Raw genomic sequence first — 17988 nt, 5'->3', positions numbered from 1 at the left:
CTGTGTCTTAACTCATTAATTATAAAGTTTAATTAAATTGGGGCTTGGTTTAATTAGTTTTGGTGAAAGCACTTGAAAATATGTAGGACTCAAGATGAATATAATTTGCATCCAAAGCAAAAATCCTTTAGCAAGCAACTTCTAAAACACTCTAATTTTCAATTACAAAATGAAAAAAAAACTTACAGACCACATTATTATAATACAAACTTATAATAAGATTAATATTAATGGTTAACATGTTACTAGTTAGTGTTATTCAGCTGTTATTCATAGCCATAATGCTGATGAATATGACACTAACAATATGCACACCATAATTCATTATGACATAGCTTAAGTTTAATGAATGCTCTAATATCAATAGCATGTGAATCATGTGCAAGACTACATCCATTACTCTATGGACTGTATGACAACCTGATTGAAAAGCACTAATAAGATAAGGCATAGGGCAAATGTTGAACATTCCATGCACCATTACTCTATGGACTGTATAACAACCTGATTGAAAAGCACTAATAAGATAAGAGTTATAGCACTAGAGTGAAGTCATTTAACCCGTGAAATAGATATTAGACTAATACACATTAGTAGATCCTAATTCCATTGTTTTCTTTTGTGTCTATTTAACTATTACACGTTGACTAATAATTTTTATTTTGCGGGTTAAATGCCTTCACTCTAATAAGATAAGAGTTAAAGCACTAAAAAGATAAGGCCTAGGGCAAACGTCGAACTTTCCATGCACCGAACTTAATTACATCAAAGAATGCTGCCTCATTATCACCTGATATCCATTGTTTTTAATGAGAGCATGGTGCATGGAAAGTTCGACGTTTTCCCTAGGCGTAAGAGTTTTTTTTTTCCAACTAACAAAGGATCTTTTTGGTTTTGCTATATCGTAAAGGAAAGAATTCATGTTTAGGATGCATCAATTGAGTCATGCATAGACCAGGAAAGTTCCTAAGCACAAAAGAAATGTAAGAGTTGCATGAGGCATAGCTGAGTGTGACTTTAGCTTCTCAACTGAAACATTTTTTCAAATATAGCAAATAAACTACTATTAATCCATTCAAAGGAATCCTCCAAAGACTTAAAGTGCCTATCACCCTTCTGACGATATTCTCAGTATTGATTCTACATGGGGTAAGATGTTGAATAACCCGAAAAAATTACATAGTTTGAGTGCGGCATCTTGAAGTTATAAAGTTTTTTCCATGCCATATGCTAATGCTGTGACGTATGAGGAGTAATCATTTAATATACAAAACACGACTGGTACAGATGAATTAAATTTGAAATATGTCATAGTTTTCCCCATTGCTCTCATAGAAATGAATGCAAGTTAGTTTTCCCATAGAAGCCGGTGTTTCGAATTACGAGGAACAACAAATAACCATAAATACCTCCTCATACATCACAGCATTAGCATATGATCATGACATAAAAAAAACCCTTCATAACTTCAAGAAGCTGCACTCAAACTATGTGATTTTTTCGGGTTATTCAACATCTTACCCCATGTAGAATCAATACTGAGAATATTGTCAGAAGGGTGATAGGCACTTTCAATTTCTTTCTTTTCACTATGTACTCATGCTAACTGCAGTCCAGCTAACAGGTTACACAAATGAAAACAGAAATAACATATATTTTAAACACAAACAATACAATCTTATACCTCCTCACTCCTATCCCTAAAATATTAAACCGTGGTAGTTTTAATGATATAAAATTTGATTTTAAAATGTATAGTGTGCATTCAGTCAAACTGTTGAATAGCTGACGTCACCTAAATTAGATAAGTTAGTTACTATTTTAGCTGACCTCACATAAACTTGAAACTTTGAGTAAACAGCTACTGAGATCAGGGGGAGAAACGATGATACAAATGAATGTCTATTCACTCATTCTCTGGTAAAACAAACCCCCGGATTGGCATGACCGTTATTTGGCATGCTTTTACTATTTTAGGTGACGTCAACTAAATAGTTATCTAAGTTAGATACATTTATCTAACTATTCAACAGTTTGACTGAATGCACTCTAGCTAGATTATCATTAACTATACAAATTTCTAGCTTGCTGATTGATCTATTTTTATCATCAATAAGAGGAAACACAAATAAGCTGACGTCAACGAGCATGTGCTCTTTCCCTTGGCTTGATCACGAAGATGTTTTTATTGTTGTTATTGTTCTTGTAAAATACAAATTGACATCAGTTTTTATGTGTCTGTCTTATTATTGACGATAAAGTATGTCATCGCATTGTCAAAGTAGTACACCTCATGGATCCACACTACTACAGACACTAATTTCACTTCGTTAAAACGACAGTGGGAATCAAGTTAATTAGAGGTATTATTCTTAGGCATTTTACTTTGCTTATATTTTAGTAAAGAGCCAGCCAAGCTTCTTGGGTGTGCACGAATCATATGTTTATCAAAGAGTTCTTTTGCTGCTTGTGCTAGGCCTTGATCAGTTGGTTCTGGTGTGCAATAGTATTTCTTCGGATGTTCCTTATATTTTGGCTTGATTTCTTCAGGTCCGTTCTTGACCCTATTGATTATGACCCTTCTATGTATGAATACAGCTGTATAACAACTGTCAATGTCCTTATGGGGTCCATATAGGTCACTTTCTTTTATATAATAAATATCTGAAATATCTGTGCGCGTTTTTAGACAATCCGACCAATAGCATCCTGGAAGTCGTACAAAACTAGTGTATTTTTCAAACACCTTGCATTCATTTTCTTCCATATTATGACCCAGATAAATAGATCCACCAGGTTTAATAATTCTTAATAATTCCCCAACCAATGTGCACTGAGCTTCTTTAGACATCTCTCTTAATCCTGCATAATTAATAGCATGGTCATACATGATAGAAGGTGCATTACCTTGTAGTTTGCCTGTATACTTATCAACGATAACAAACGTATCTGACGTATCGTTAAAGAGTCTCTTAGCATATTCTACAGCATATGGATCAGTGTGCCCTCCACCGATCTTTAGACGTGGGAATTTCTTTCTCAAAGCAATAATCCAATCATTGCAACCAGTGTTGCTATCGAAGACAGCTTGGCCATCTTTGATGTTCAGCTGCTCGCTGATGACTTGAACCCAGCTATCATCGACATGGGTCTCATTTTTGAACTTTCTTCTGCAATGGATGTCTTCCCAGTTGTGATCGAAGACAGCTTTTTGAAACCAATGGTGGAACTTATGCTTGACGCCATGAAAGAAGTGAGTAGTTGAAGCGTGGAAGGTGAAGTGACTCAAAACGAAAAGACAAGCGACTATAACAATGGTCGAAAGGATGCAAGTCAGCCTTCCAATGCGAACATTAGTTATAATTCTCATTGTATTTGGTTTTAAATCAATTAATTTAATGTAGAATGCCTTACTCATTTCTCTTTGCTGTTTTCAATGGATTGAATCGAGCGATTGCATTGAATCATCAATAAATACTCGTTTACGCGTCGTTTCGTTCGCGACGGCTCACGACGTATTTCGGTCACCTGTCGGGATTTTTCGGTCGATCCCTTCTTCCAAGTGGCAGTTCTTGCCTGAAGACCGAAAGAAGAAAGAAAGAAAGAAAAAAAAAAAAAAAAAAAGAAAATTGGTATCCATATCACTTTACTTCGTGCAAAATGACATGGATTCTTACCACTATGAACAGCAAGGGTCAAAATACCGCCCAATATATAGCGTTACACTGCTGGGGTGACGCTTTGTCCTTACGGAATGATCGATCTTATCGATATCCACTTTTGGAATGCGGGCGGAAAGCATGAGGGCGCCATAGGGCTCATCTTACTTCAAATTCCAAGGTTTAATATTAGCTAGCATACAGAGAAGCTGCAATAATATGGAGCATATAGCTCATAGGAGCATGTGCTAACTCTATTTCCGTTCTAATTTTGTTAGTAAATCTCTTAGGATATTTATCGGACGAATTCGCGCTAAACGTAGCGTGCGCTATTCATAAATATGGCTGAAGCTTCTCAAGGAACATGGGCACAAGATAGAAACGTTTCAAGAAAGAATTTGCGCCATGAAAAACGCTTGAAAAAGCAGCTCGACGTCTTAGAGAAGGAAAGAAATTGGAAGAGCAAGTCTTTAGAGGCCGATAAAAGATGCTTTGAGGAGAAGGTGCACAGATTGAATATGAGCCCAACTGATCGTGCACATTTGGCCAAAGACACGAAAGACATGGTGGCTGGTGACAAGAAAAAAGAATTGGATCGTCTGCTGAAAAGTTTACTGCACAGACCTTACGAAACTAGGGCCGGGTATTCGTACATCGAATATCTGTCAAGAAACATGCAGCCGTTAGTGAAGAGGCCTCTTCAATGGGGTGTTAATCCACCTTTATCACCAAGGACGCAGTTTATATCTGTTGATGCGTGCCAGCCAAAAACAGACCGGAAGCCAAACGAGTTTTTGACAAGAATCGAAGGGCAAACTGTGGCTCTAAATCAACGAGTCACCGTTCCAATTAAAAGAAAAGAGAGATTCAAACCTGAACAAGTAGTTTTACCTCCAATATCAGCTAAACCAAAATCACAAGTTACTAGTAAATACTCAGAAATCATTTCCGAGACAAAGACATCTTCTTTGCGGGATGAGATGGTTAAAGAAAAGGTTTTGAAGCTTGAAAATCAAACAAAGATGAGAAAGAAATCTAGACAAATGGATAACAAAAATACAAACACACAAGAAAAAGTTTCAAATGAACCAGTTAAAAATCTACCCTCGTCATCTCTTGAGTCAAAAGAAATGGAAAATACAGAAACTGTGCCGAAAGAGGATGTTTTTGTGACGATGGTTAGACTAGATGTACCAACGCCAAACTATTATCATTTAGAGGCGCCAATGATAAAAGACGATGTACCGTGTGATGAACAAAGCGATGGAACAAGTACGCCTGAATTAGAGAGCCGCAGCCAAGGATATTATACTGTTACTATCGGTCCACGAGATAGCAGGAGAAAATCTATATAGAAATTACAAAGAATGGTCTTTAACAAACAGATTTCGTGACTCTTTAATGGGGGTAATTTAACTAGAATCTGTGCGTTCGGTCAGAGTTATGTAACAGCGCTTAAAAGAATGTAACATTAAAGTGGCTTTCCGTTGTATTTTACTTGACAGGAAGCCATTTTGATGTTACAGCCTTCTGCTGTGTAGAATCAGTTACATTATAATTTCGAAAAAAATTGAAGATCAAAAGAATGATATATAATTGAATTTTCAAAAAAGATTTTTATTTTTGCACTATTCTTACACTACACAATTTTAGTTCAGAAAAACAAACTTTCACTTTACAGAAAGTCTGTTATAGTTGCCCATGAACAAAGTCCACCCATCCCCTCCCTTGCTAGTTTCCCTAGCACAGGAGGGGTGAGTAGGAATTGTACACATGATGTTTTAGAGATGTACATAAATAATCAACACAAATATTTATCCTTCATAAAAGGTGGGTAAATTGTCACCTAAGATAACCCTCCTTTCGACACCTGAAGAGTCAATTGCCGCCATGCGAATGATGCCTCCAGATGATCCATCACGTGACATTGCCAAGGCAACAGCTGTCAAATAGAGGTATATAAGATAAATACTGTAGTTTTGTAATATGAATATAACTGGGTCGTAACATACGACATAATATGTTGATTATATTATAATCAACATTTTTTTTCTATAAATGTAAAATAATTACATCTTCAAATTTTTTTCTCTCTCTTGTAAATATTATTGTGTACAAATTATATTCAACAAAGTGCAAATAAAAATATCTATCATATTATCATATTATATTATGATCACAGGGATTAGTTTTGAGCTCTCACCAGTGGATACAAAGTTAAAGCACTCGTCTTTCGTCATTCCTTTCTTGTATGTTGCATCACAGTGTCCATATATGTAAGTGCTACCAGAGCCTAAAGAAATCCCAAAATGTTTGTCATGTAAATAAGAGGAATGCAAAAACGAAACTTAATATTAGGAGAGGGAGGACAACTGGAAAAGCAGTTAAACAACCAAGCAATTATAGTCCAGAAACATTTAAAATGTTTTGGTTTGGGCATATGTTTTTCCAACATTCCCTAGAGTATCATTTCCACGTGTCACTCTCTTGAGAATAAGATTCTTTGTTTGAGTTGTATCCATATTTATGTATCTTCACATGCAGGACCATCAAACAAAGAATATTGGTACTCTAGTGAATGACCTATGGTATGAAATGGAAAACAATATGCACAAGTAAATAAGGTCTATTTAAATTTTAAATCTATCTTGAAATCCCTCAATCTGATACTCAAAAAGAATTCAAATTATAGAAGTACTTCTAACCTCCAATAGTGAATGGTTGACGGATGCACATTCCACCAAGAGGTATGGAGAATACCTATCAATAAAGATGTGGATATTTTCATATTGATATGCAGTAAAATAATTGAAAGCATGTTATGCTTAAACGTTGCTCTTTATAAAAAATACAGTCAATTCAAAAAACGTTGTTGTTGACCGACTCAAGCCTACGTGACTGGGCCGAAAGCGAATATAGGTAAAAATCACTGAAGCTGGTTAAATATTCGTTCTGAATTAATTGTCCCACTAGTAGTAAAGATAATAATGGCGAGAAACAATCCATTAGATGCATGTCTTTTGTTAGTTATGATTCAGTTCATGATTTCGAAAATATGAAGGCATTAAGAAAACGTCTTCTTCAACACTTCCCGCTCGCCTATGAAGGTTTTTGCTGTCAACCAGGCATAACTAGTCAAATAAAATTACTGCAGTCAACTCGGCTTCAATAATTGCTACCCAGAGTTCCTTTTGGTTCAGTCGCTTAGGCTTGAGATGGTCAACGACAACGCTTCTTGAATTGACTGTATACAAAATTTCTCCCAGAGCAGACTATGGTTGCGTATAGCTGAAAATTGATGACATTTTACATGTATATGTGTAAATAAGAGATAGTTATGATAAGATTGTAAGAAGAATGAATTTTCACTAACCTGACCACCATTTCTTTTGTCCCAGCCTGCACAGATGATGCCAGCACTCAGCTGATCTCTGTATCCATAGCACATTTCTCTGAATAGATTAGCTGCTGTTTTTACTTCAATAGGCTCACCTATCTCAATGCTGTGAATAAATATCAATCAATCAGTCAATCAATCAATCAGTCAGTCAGTCAGTCAGCGAGTCAGTCAGTCAGTCAGTCAGTCAGTCTGTCAGTCAGTCAGTCAGTCTGTCAGTCTGTCAGTCAGTCAGTCAGTCAGTCAGTCAGTCAGTCAGTCAGTCAGTCTGTCAGTCAGTCAGTCAGTCAGTCAGTCAGTCAGTCTGTCAGTCTGTCAGTACAATACTTACTTATGAAAGTTTAAGTGATATTTAACAATATCAGCTATAGCTTGTGTGTCAGCAGCAGAACCAGATCGGCAACAGAATATATTTTCTGTTATTGGGGTGAGCTTGTCAGTCACTCGATTTGCAATATATGCCCTGCAGTGATCGGGAAAGATATAAGAAACAAAAAAACTTATTAATTATTTTAAATTTTACTGATGTCCTGAAACAGCCTCTGGGCTGATCTAATTCAGGGCACAACTAACTTGCAGATCAGATCCTATAAAGACCTCTGGACTGAACTAAATCATGGCATGCCTAACTCTTCAAACATTGAACCCTAAAACAACCTCTTATTTTTCAACTAATTTTAAGACTGGGGAGTTGCAAAGTGTCATTGAACTTTTGGATAGTGATAAAAGATCATATTTATTATTATTAATCTAAGTCAAGACACAGCTGACCCACAGATCAAATTGAATCTAGAGTGATCTAGAGTGTTTGGTGGAAGAAAATTGCAACCCTCGAATTTAGGGAGAGACATGATATATTCTAATCACGTGTTATGCCAAGTGCACAAATTGAGCCTAAGACCCCAGACGTGAGGAGCAAGTGCACCAACACAATGCTATTCTTGGTTTATAAATTAACAGGAGCATGAACCTACTGCCTTACATTCATTCCCTTCCCCCCCCCCTCCCCCATGCTTTCCTCTAGATTTAACATATTCAACATATTCTTCATGAGAAAATTCCTTATTTTTAAGTCCTAGGATCGTACTCCAAATTTATCAAATATAAAAGTGAAGTCTCTTAATTAATAGGTAAGTAAGCCAAGCAAGGCACATTTTGATTTCGATTCAAAAAAAGTATCAAAAAAGTATTTAAAATTTTTCAAAAAGGATAAGCAAATTAATAATCTTAATAAATGATATTGTCAGAATGACTACCATAACCACTTAAACATATAAAAAATATTTTTGCGATCCAGAAAAAGTGTGGATAAGACTGAAAATACAAGAGAAAAAAAAATTCTTACCCGGTAGTTGTGCGTGAGTCAGCACCTATGACCACTCCGCCATCAAACTCGACCGCCATTACAGTCGTCTAAAAGGTCAAAAACAACCAAAATCTCAACAAAATAACAGCACCAATACATTCAATGAGTAATCTATCTACTTACTCCGGTTAAATGCTCTGCTGAGACCCATTCTGGAGCGGTAGAAGAGGCTTTCATTGTCATTCGGTTTTGAAGAAGAGCCGCCATGTTGAATTTTGACAATAAAGTAAAAAACACGAGGGATCCTGGTAACTATTGTTGGGGTGCCTGTGTTTTTTTAATAGTTGTGACGTCAGACGGAGGTCATATCAAAATAAACACAGGGAGCCCGACTTTGCCGGTCAAGGATTTCAAAGCACCAAATGCCCGACAGTTCCATTTATTTAAAAAAATCCGACAAGGGGTTAACACATACCACCAACATATGGTGGCCCACATATCGTGGCCACACACGCATCTGGTGGCCCTTTGGCCACAACGCTCTCATAACGCCCTAAATCAAATCTGACACGAGAAATCTGACACTACCTTCACTTTGGCCTTTTCGATTAGGGTTATGTGCAAGCGAGTTTTTGTTACAATTAGTATGAAATCGTGTGATGGAATGATTATATGTTAATCAGCTCATTCCTTTGAAATTTAGACTCCCATTTTAACCTCGATTGTGCTATCTAACTCGGTACTGGCCGTGTACGATCGTTCTCTTTTTGTTTTAGCATGTGATCTGGCATGGAAACGAGTTTGGAAATTTGAAGAAACGTCTTTTTTAATATCCTGCTTGATAAAGATGAAAAGAAATTGCAAAATAAGTGGAATAAATTCACACATTCTTGCCAAGTACCAATAACAGTTTCCTTCTCATAAAAGCCATATTTTTTATTAATCTCTATGAATAACTGCGTCAAAGCAATTGTTGGAGTTATGTCAGACTTTGAACATTGATTTGAATTTGAAATACCAAAGAAAATTTTTTCTCGATTCCTACACTCCACCTAAGAAAAGTCCGATCCAAGGGGTTAATCCAGGTTGAGATTTTCCACAATTTTGGATTTTAAGGTAAAAACTACCAAATTCTAAAAGAGCAAGCTTAATAGGAATCAATGGTGTAATTTATTTTGGTTTTGTCGTACAAAACATATGTTTTTATGAGCATCAAAAATATGAACTCTCAAGCGAAGTGTTCGCCTTTATACAACACACCTTCCCCACCAAGAATTTTTGCATTTGAATTTTTGCGGGCAGCCAAAAGCTGTCGCTAACTATAGCAGATTAAAAGATTGTCCTCCCTCCACAAAATTGCACATAGGATTTTAAAATCGAACGCCATCTCTCTTTTCGGCTGCGCTGTGACATTGATCTGCACGCGGTATCATTGAAATCCTAAGGACTATCCGAGCACGATTCGTATATATATTATGGATAATCCCAATATTTTGTTACCCCCTTTCTTTGCTGCGCTCTCGTAGAATCTCAAGGTCCCTGTTAAGGCAGGCTACAGACTGCCGTTAAGATCACATTTAAGATCAATGGCATGGCAACAAGTATGTGCCTAGTAGTCCGAGTACTCAGGACTGTAAGAATTTTTCAGCTTTTTTGAGCGAACAGAAAATGATGCCGCCAGGACTGGTCAGACAGGATCTACTATTTATTACTTTTTCATGCTAGAAGTGGTAGAAAGTGATATAAAATTGGTTTCCAAACAATTTCAAAGTAAAGGCAAAACATATGCGTGGAAGACTACATCACGGGCGGAAATGGACCTCCTAAAATACAATAAATGTATGTAATTTGGGCTGTGAGGGGGCCGTGAGAGGCACTCTACGCCCGGGATATAGTCTTTTTCTTAAAACACGCCATTCAATCACAGGACAAGCCTGTTATTCTTTATCCTTCCATTTTGTATTATCATGAAGCAATCGTACATGAAACTGTGGTCAGGACCCGTCAGGACACCGTTACTAATATGGTCAAGCATACCCTTAAATATGATTATTTCAAAAAGGGATATACTCTTGATTACGGTCATTTGTAAAAAGGATACTTATAAATATGGTCAATAGAAAAAAGGATACTCTTAAATACGGTCATTTGAAAAAAGAATACTCTTCAAAATATGGTCATTTGAAAAAGGATACTCTGAAATATGGTCAAGGACACTCTTAAATACGGTCACCAGTGGAAAATAGATTACTCTACAATATGGTCATTGGCAAAAAGAGATACTCTTAAATACTGTAAATTGAAAAAAGGACACTTTTAAATACGGTCATTGGTCAGTTTTAATATAATTTCCGCCCAGTACCCGACTAAATCGAATTAATATTGTAAGCGATTGAAAGTTGCAGGGAAAAAATCTTGCTAAAAAACTAAGTAGGCCTAAGTTTCAAGTCACCCATCCAAATAATAATTTGGCTAAACCGGACTTGACTCAGTATCACTAAAGCCCAAGTTTTCCCCACTGGACCACGGTTTTAGGTGAATCAGCATAATAATAGCCGTGAAAACAATGCACCAAATAGACTAGACTTTTTAACATAACATTTTCTACCGATTCCGTGCGTGGCAGAGATGCAAGGGATTAGCCGATATGGTCTGGGGGCCGGCTGGTCTCTCCCCTGATGCTTCGGCTAGAACATTTTCTTGCGTAATTCGTACACCCAAGGGCAGAAGGATTTAATCGCCGTCAGGTCCGAAGTCCATACGACGCCTCAGCTCTGCGGATGTCTTGGGGGTATGGCAAAGTAGAATCGATTTTTTTCTTAAATTTTTTAAGGTGGGTTCGAAACCCATTGGATCCAGTTAATATTTTCTTTATTCTTTTTAGTATATTATCAGAAATTTGTTAATATCTTTTTTGCCAAGCGATTCCAAGGAATATTTTATTTGTCTAATGGTTAGGACCTGGATTGTTCAAAATAACTTAATTGTCGCTATTGAAAAAGCTCCGTTTCACTGGATGTGACCTTAGCATTCAGTGAAAGGACCTTTGAAGCTAAGATCACATCCAGTGAAAGGACCTTTGAAGCTAAGATCACATCCAGTGAAAGGACCTTTGAAGCTAAGATCACATCCAGTGAAAGGACCTTTGAAGCTTAGATCACATCCAGTGAAAGGACCTTTGAAGCTTAGATCACATCCAGTGAAAGGACCTTTGAAGCTTAGATCACATCCAGTGAAAGGACTTTTGAAGCTTAGATCACATCCAGTGAAAGGACCTTTGAAGCTAGATCACGTCCAGTGAAAGGACCTTTGAAGCTTAGATCACATCCAGTGAAAGGACCTTTGAAGCTAAGATCACATCCAGTGAAAGGACCTTTGAAGCTAAGATCACATCCAGTGAAAGGACCTTTGAAGCTAAGATCACATCCAGTGAAAGGACCTTTGAAGCTAAGATCACATCCAGTGAAATGACCTTTGAAGCTAAGATCACATCCAGTGAAAGGACCTTTGAAGCTAAGATCACATCCAGTGAAAGGACTTTTGAAGCTAAGATCACATCCAGTGAAAGGACCTTTGAAGCTAAGATCACATCCAGTGAAAGGACCTTTGAAGCTTAGATCACATCCAGTGAAAGGACCTTTGAAGCTAAGATCACATCCAGTGAAAGGACCTTTGAAGCTTAGATCACATCCAGTGAAAGGACCTTTGAAGCTAAGATCACATCCAGTGAAAGGACCTTTGAAGCTAAGATCACATCCAGTGAAAGGACCTTTGAAGCTAAGATCACATCCAGTGAAATGACCTTTGAAGCTAAGATCACATCCAGTGAAAGGACCTTTGAAGCTAAGATCACATCCAGTGAAAGGACCTTTGAAGCTTAGATCACATCCAGTGAAAGGACCTTTGAAGCTAAGATCACATCCAGTGAAAGGACCTTTGAAGCTTAGATCACATCCAGTGAAAGGACCTTTGAAGCTAAGATCACATCCAGTGAAAGGACCTTTGAAGCTTAGATCACATCCAGTGAAAGGACCTTTGAAGCTAAGATCACATCCAGTGAAAGGACCTTTGAAGCTAAGATCACATCCAGTGAAAGGACTTTTGAAGCTTAGATCACATCCACTGAAAGGACCTTTGAAGCTAAGATCACATCCAGTGAAAGGACCTCTGAAGCTAAGATCACATCCAATGAAAGGACCTTTGAAGCTAAGATAACATCCAGTGAAAGGAATGAATTCTTTTACTAACCCAGTTTCATCCCACTTCACTGGTTTGGATATTTAAACAAAACTATGTTTGAAGAATATAGTCAATAATCGAGAGATCGAGAACTTCAGAAAGGTTAGCGAAAAAGAGATAACCATTTGGACATATTTCTAAACGAATTTATATCGCTTATTTTGGCATGTATCTTGAAATAAATATAACCATTTCATCAACTTTTTAGTTAAATTTAAGGTGTTGTCCCTCAGTGTAATTTTAGATGGAGCCTATTAAAACTTAGTGACGTTAGTAACGCATAGCTGTCAGTTTCTCCTGTTGCAAAACCGCATGTGTATAGTTTTACTAATCGAGTGTCATTCCACTTCACCTGAATGAACCCTTTGACAATACATTCAGTACTAGTTCTGCATAAAGTAAATAGTTGATTGGTAAAATATTTCTTGATTTGAATGATGCGTCTCTAAGTTATGAAGGTTTATACTTCCAATATGTTAATAATGATGACGTCAAGTAAGGTATTTGAGTGTTTTTGTTGAAACTAGTAATACTAAATGCTGGCCATTTTGAAAATAAAAATTTTTAAATAGCTTTCATGTAAACCATGAGTAAAATAATGGTGCTTTTTAAATACTGTTTCTATGAACCAGTTCGATTTTGTATATTTAATTAAGCCTCAATAGACGTCACACTCATTAGCATATTGGAAGTATAAACCTTCATAACTTAGAAACACATCACTCAAATCAAGAAATATTTTACTATTAAACTATTTACTTCATGTAGAATCAGTACTGAAAGTATTTTCGAAGGGTTCATGTGCACTTTACAAGATTTACAAAAGCGGTACATTAAAAAAAAAAACAAAGAAACAAAAAAACCACACACACACACATTTAAAAGGTGTACACTTTTAAATAAATTTTGATGTGAGAAAAAAAGTGTTCGCAAGTTCTGAAAGAAAAATACATCTAAACTGTTCCAAAGATCCGCTCCTCCCAAATAGTGGTACATAACAAAGTTTAGGTGTTAAATAAGCCAGCACACCAGCACATTGGGCAACCTAGTGCACGCTCCAAGAGCGCCTTGTTGCATTTTTTTTGCATAATTTTGGAATAGAATAGTTATTTATAATGAAATAAAAGTTATAGGATAAAAGCTGCAAATTCGACATTAAAAAACGTCTACGTTCCGTACAATCCAGCCCACCGAAGTCCAGTCCATTCCATCTATGTACGGTTCCTGATTTTCCAAAATTAAAAAAACACTCAAAATTCGGGCATTTAGAAGAGGAAAACGAGTTTTAGAAGTTGGGCATGTTTATGCTATACATTATGATTATCCATGGCCTTTTAAAAGGTGAAAATTCAAAACTTGTTTTTTGTGATTCAAAGATCCAGTCACTGACTGAGGCTCAATCCATTCCAGTCACAACCAATCCATTCCAGTCACATCCAAATACCATCCAATTTATCTAGTATTAGTATCTGCAGTGCCACGATCCAAAACATTTTTTAAAAATTGCATTTTTTGTTGTTGCAATATTTCGGAAAAGAATCACTCGTTATCTATAATAAAAATAAAAACATAGGATAAAAGCTGCGAATTCGTACACCCAAGGGCAGAAGGATTTAATCGCCGTCAGGTCCGAAGTCCATACGCCGCCTCAGCTCAGAGGATGTCTCGGGGGGTATGGCAAAAAGTATGTGCCTAGTCTGAGTACTGGACTCCGAGTACTGGACTCCGAGTACTGGACTCCGAGTACTGGAAAGTCGGACGCGGAGAAAAGAATTTTTCAGCCTTCTTGAGCGAACAGAAAGTGAGGCCAGGACTAGATTAGTCTGTACATTGATATTTTCATGGTCAGACAGGATCTACTATTTATGACTTTTTCATGCTAGGAGTGGTAGAAATTGAAATAAAATTGGCTTCCAAAACAATTTCAAAGTAAAGTGTAAGCACTTGCCCAAGAGAGAGGTACCGGGTAAACTGTTTTTATTGCCCGTCAGCTCTTCGTCTGCTACATCGACTTTACATGTTTCAGATCTACCCTTCATATATATTCTAAACCCGTGGGAATTTCCCACGGTATTCTACAAAAGTTACGTTAATACTGAGTAAATAAAAGATATAGATAAAGATTATAAGGTATTATTAAGATATAGATATAGTTAAGATAAGGTAAAAATAGTTCAAATGTTCAAATTGTTGAACGTAGTAAACGTAGTATCCTTTATCTTATTAATTTCTTTATTTCTTTATTAGCCTGATTGATACGTTTAGTCAGTTGATTGTCATTCATACCAACTTATTTCTTATTTATTTCTAGTTGGAATAAATTATCATCCAAAGAAGAGTCCAACTTAACATACGTCATCGGTATCTTGTCCAAACAACGGAAGTGACATACTCATTGGTTCAGGACAAAAAAAAAAAGCTTGTTTGGATGCCAACAAATGTTACATTGCACGGGAAGTGGTAAATAATGAGAGGTGATGTTCATAGTCCCAGTGTTCATCTTCAACGTCTGCGTTGTAGTTGATAGAAAAAACCGTCCACCCAAGTGAATTAACGGATGTAAGGTCAGTTTGAAGTCTTTGTTACAGGGAAATCCCAACCACTCTACCTCACTAACACTATCTAAGACCCTGGCTAAACGAAGAAACAAGTTTCCAGAAACATGTTTCCCGCGCGCATGTTCCCCGATGATTCCAAGTTTAGCCACATGCGAAACATTGCTGCGTGCAACAAATTTTGTTTCCAAGACGCAAAAATGTTTCTGCTGTGCGGCAGAAACATTTCATGCTTCCAAGACGCATGGAAACAATGTTTCCCAATGTTTCCTCGTTTAGCCACGAAAGTCAAAATTCTAAAAGTTTGTTACTTAGCAAACGCTAGCTCTATCTTGAAAGTGCTCATACGCTAACCGATGTTGAGCAAACATGTTTCGCGATGTTTCCTGACAGTTTTGCCACGTTTGGAAACATTTAAGAAAACATGCTTCGAGAAACATGTTTCCTCGCTTAGCTAGGGCCTAAGACATCATCAGAGCATAAAAATCCTTCTTGATCATAGAAATTTCTTAATATTTCATTTCTCTAGTCTCTAAAGATTGAATCGTCAACGTCAGCAGTTGCAGGATCTATCTTCAATCGACTAATCAATCAACTATAAAGTCATAAAATTTGGTAAGTTATGCTTCATGCTGGAATTCTAATTCACGGTAGCCTGAATGTTTCCCTGCTAGCAGAGTCTCTCTTCTCTTTCTCTCCCTTCTTTCAGGCGGGGAGGAAGGAGACTCCGCCGATGGAGAGCGTTTCCTTTGATACACCGCCGTCCACAATTGTGGACGAACAAAACCAGTTTTAAAACCGGTTTTTAACCGATTACATGTAGTGCGCATGAGCAAATGTAACACACCGTGGTCAACATTGTTTGACGAGAGCGGCTGTCAAAATCATGACAGCGTTGCTAAGTTATGCCACGTATGCGCGACAGAAATAACGTCCTACATCGGCAGAGTCTATTTTTCTCTCTCAACCAAAACAAAAGGAAAATAGGCTCTGCTAGCAGGGAACCTGAATGTCCAAAAAGTCTAGTCAAAGAAGAAAAAAGTCTTGCTAACCTCAGCTGAATATTTTGACAGGAATTCCATCATTAAACTTTCGTGACAACGTACTGTATTTGAAAATTTTTGTAATTTCCGTGACCAAACAGAGAATATTTTGTCTATGGTCCTTAATTTCGGGATCGAGTATTCATCGAGTTACGCGCTTTTAGAGCGTAAGTAACTCGAACTACGAAAGATCTCTTCCTGCAGTCGAGTTGCTAGTCTTCCCCACAGCCGCTTTCAGTGTCGTCACGCAACGCTTTCTCCCCTAATCAGGGGAGAAAGCGTTGCGTGACGACACTGAAAGCGGCTGTGGGGGAGACTATCGAGTTGCTCGCCTATCGCGTACCTCGATCTCACACAACTTTCTTAATGACATCGAGCTACGCGCACTGCTTGACAACGTCAAATTTGGGTGTGGTCGAGCGCGTAACTCGAAAAGCGCGTAACGCGATGAATAAATGCCGTCTTAATTTCAACCAATTAAACTCAATTACATTATTAATGAAATCGATATTGCGATAATACTTGGCTAAAAAGTATCAGTGGCGGATCCAGGATTTTTCAAAGGGGGGTTCCGTTTCTTAAACTGTGTATAATTCTCTTTTGTTTAGTCGATATTTGACAAAACAAAATGGCTCTAATCACCTAATTTACTATCTAGTAACGGAACTTAAAGGTAAATCAAACATTATAACAGCAAATATTTATCATTTCGTGTTCAACATTATCCTTGTGGATACTTTTAAGCAAAATTTATATAAGACATATTTCTATTACCTAAAAGATCAAACCTTCAAGGGGGGTTCCGTGGAACCCTTCGAACCCCCCCTGGATCCGCCACTGAGTATGGTCTTAAAATAACATCAAATGTCAAATTATCTATCACATAAGTCTCACAAGGATACGACCGCGAAGCAATATTAATTAAATTCAATAAGTGTTTTTCTCAAAAGTTTAAGCGGAAGTCTTCCTACAGTATTTATGCTAAAAAAAGGCACAGTCGTCTAATACTAAATCTAAATGACTCACTTGTTCGTTCCATAGCTTCGAACTCACTGCTATTACGGCAGCTATATCGACGAGAAATTTAGATTCCTCGTTATTAATCTTTCCAGAAATTGTTAAACTATTATTTGACAAAAAGAAAGAAACTTCATCTTTGGAAATGTTTGAATTCTTTGTTTTATAAATTTCTTGTTTTGACTCATTTTCTGACCCTGTTAAAATTTTATCTATGTCTTCATTATCATATTCTTTCGGAGGCTAAGTTTTCATTTCCTTGTTTGTATTATCATATTCATATTTCTCCAAAGTAGAAATAATTTCTGTACTCTTGTTTTGGCATAAAATGTTGTCATCACTGGTCGGATCAACACTTTTGCAAAACTCATCTAAATTTTCGTCTCTTGAATTATTTCTTATTAAACAGAGTTTAACTGTTTCTTTACCAAATTCTTTATCGTCATTTTTATTCAAAGTTTCATTGCTCAATATATTTTCATTGCTCAATACTTTTTCATTAATGCTCAATGTGTTTTCGTTGCTAAATGCCTCAGCAATTATTTTTTTCAAGATTTTCTGCGTTTTTGAAGTAATATTTCAAAGCCTCCAAATCGGACTGGACGGGATTTCAAGTCCTTGCAATAAGTTCCAGTCCTCGGCTGTGAAGTTATATCCCTTACTACAGTTATTTGGTCTATGTTTTAAATATGTTTGTCTGCCTCTACTTTTATTTTAGTTCGTTTTTCAGTAGGGACGCCATTTAGTTTCCCGAACGCCCTGCTGATTAAAG

General features: G+C 36.9%; 3 protein-coding genes across 3 annotated transcripts; 1 reads left to right on the top strand and 2 right to left on the bottom strand.

The window, feature by feature from the left end:
• Window positions 1-320: 320 nt before the first annotated feature.
• LOC116299223 (uncharacterized) lies at window positions 321-3566 on the bottom strand. Its single transcript, XM_031707851.2, has one exon. It carries the CDS (start codon window positions 3416-3418, stop codon window positions 2354-2356), a length of 1065 nt encoding a protein of 354 aa, XP_031563711.2. The 5' UTR covers window positions 3419-3566; the 3' UTR covers window positions 321-2353.
• A 131-nt stretch (window positions 3567-3697) lies between these two features.
• On the top strand, window positions 3698-5819 carry LOC116299224 (uncharacterized). Its single transcript, XM_031707852.2, has one exon. It carries the CDS (start codon window positions 4001-4003, stop codon window positions 5012-5014), a length of 1014 nt encoding a protein of 337 aa, XP_031563712.2. The 5' UTR covers window positions 3698-4000; the 3' UTR covers window positions 5015-5819.
• Window positions 5256-8648, bottom strand: LOC116299225 (proteasome subunit beta type-6). Its single transcript, XM_031707854.1, has 7 exons — window positions 8546-8648; window positions 8402-8469; window positions 7388-7519; window positions 7033-7162; window positions 6365-6419; window positions 5863-5952; window positions 5256-5601 (listed from the first exon to the last, which is right to left on the bottom strand). The coding sequence occupies exons 1-7, from the start codon at window positions 8627-8629 to the stop codon at window positions 5474-5476; spliced, it is 687 nt and encodes a 228-aa protein (XP_031563714.1). The 5' UTR covers window positions 8630-8648; the 3' UTR covers window positions 5256-5473.
• Between the last annotated feature and the right edge of the window lie 9340 nt (window positions 8649-17988).

This window comes from Actinia tenebrosa, unplaced genomic scaffold (genome assembly GCF_029948245.1).
Source record: "Actinia tenebrosa isolate PJP-AT-01 unplaced genomic scaffold, QUT_ActTen_1.0 PGA_scaffold6__47_contigs__length_16458017, whole genome shotgun sequence".
NCBI lineage: Eukaryota > Metazoa > Cnidaria > Anthozoa > Actiniaria > Actiniidae > Actinia > Actinia tenebrosa.
The sequence above is the reverse complement of the archived record's forward strand: the minus strand, read 5'-3'. Positions and strand labels throughout refer to the sequence as shown.

Excerpts from the sequence above, each read along its gene's own strand:
- LOC116299223 (XM_031707851.2), bottom strand. The coding sequence starts at position 3,418 with ATGAGTAAGGCATTCTACATTAAATTAATTGATTTAAAACCAAATACA.
- LOC116299225 (XM_031707854.1), bottom strand. The coding sequence starts at position 8,629 with ATGGCGGCTCTTCTTCAAAACCGAATGACAATGAAAGCCTCTTCTACC. Across the intron at positions 6,420-7,032 it reads ACAAAAGAAATGGTGGTCAG|GTATTCTCCATACCTCTTGG; the intron begins GTTAGTGAAAAT and ends CTTTATTGATAG. Across the intron at positions 5,953-6,364 it reads TCAACCATTCACTATTGGAG|GCTCTGGTAGCACTTACATA; the intron begins GTTAGAAGTACT and ends GGATTTCTTTAG.
- LOC116299224 (XM_031707852.2), top strand. The coding sequence starts at position 4,001 with ATGGCTGAAGCTTCTCAAGGAACATGGGCACAAGATAGAAACGTTTCA.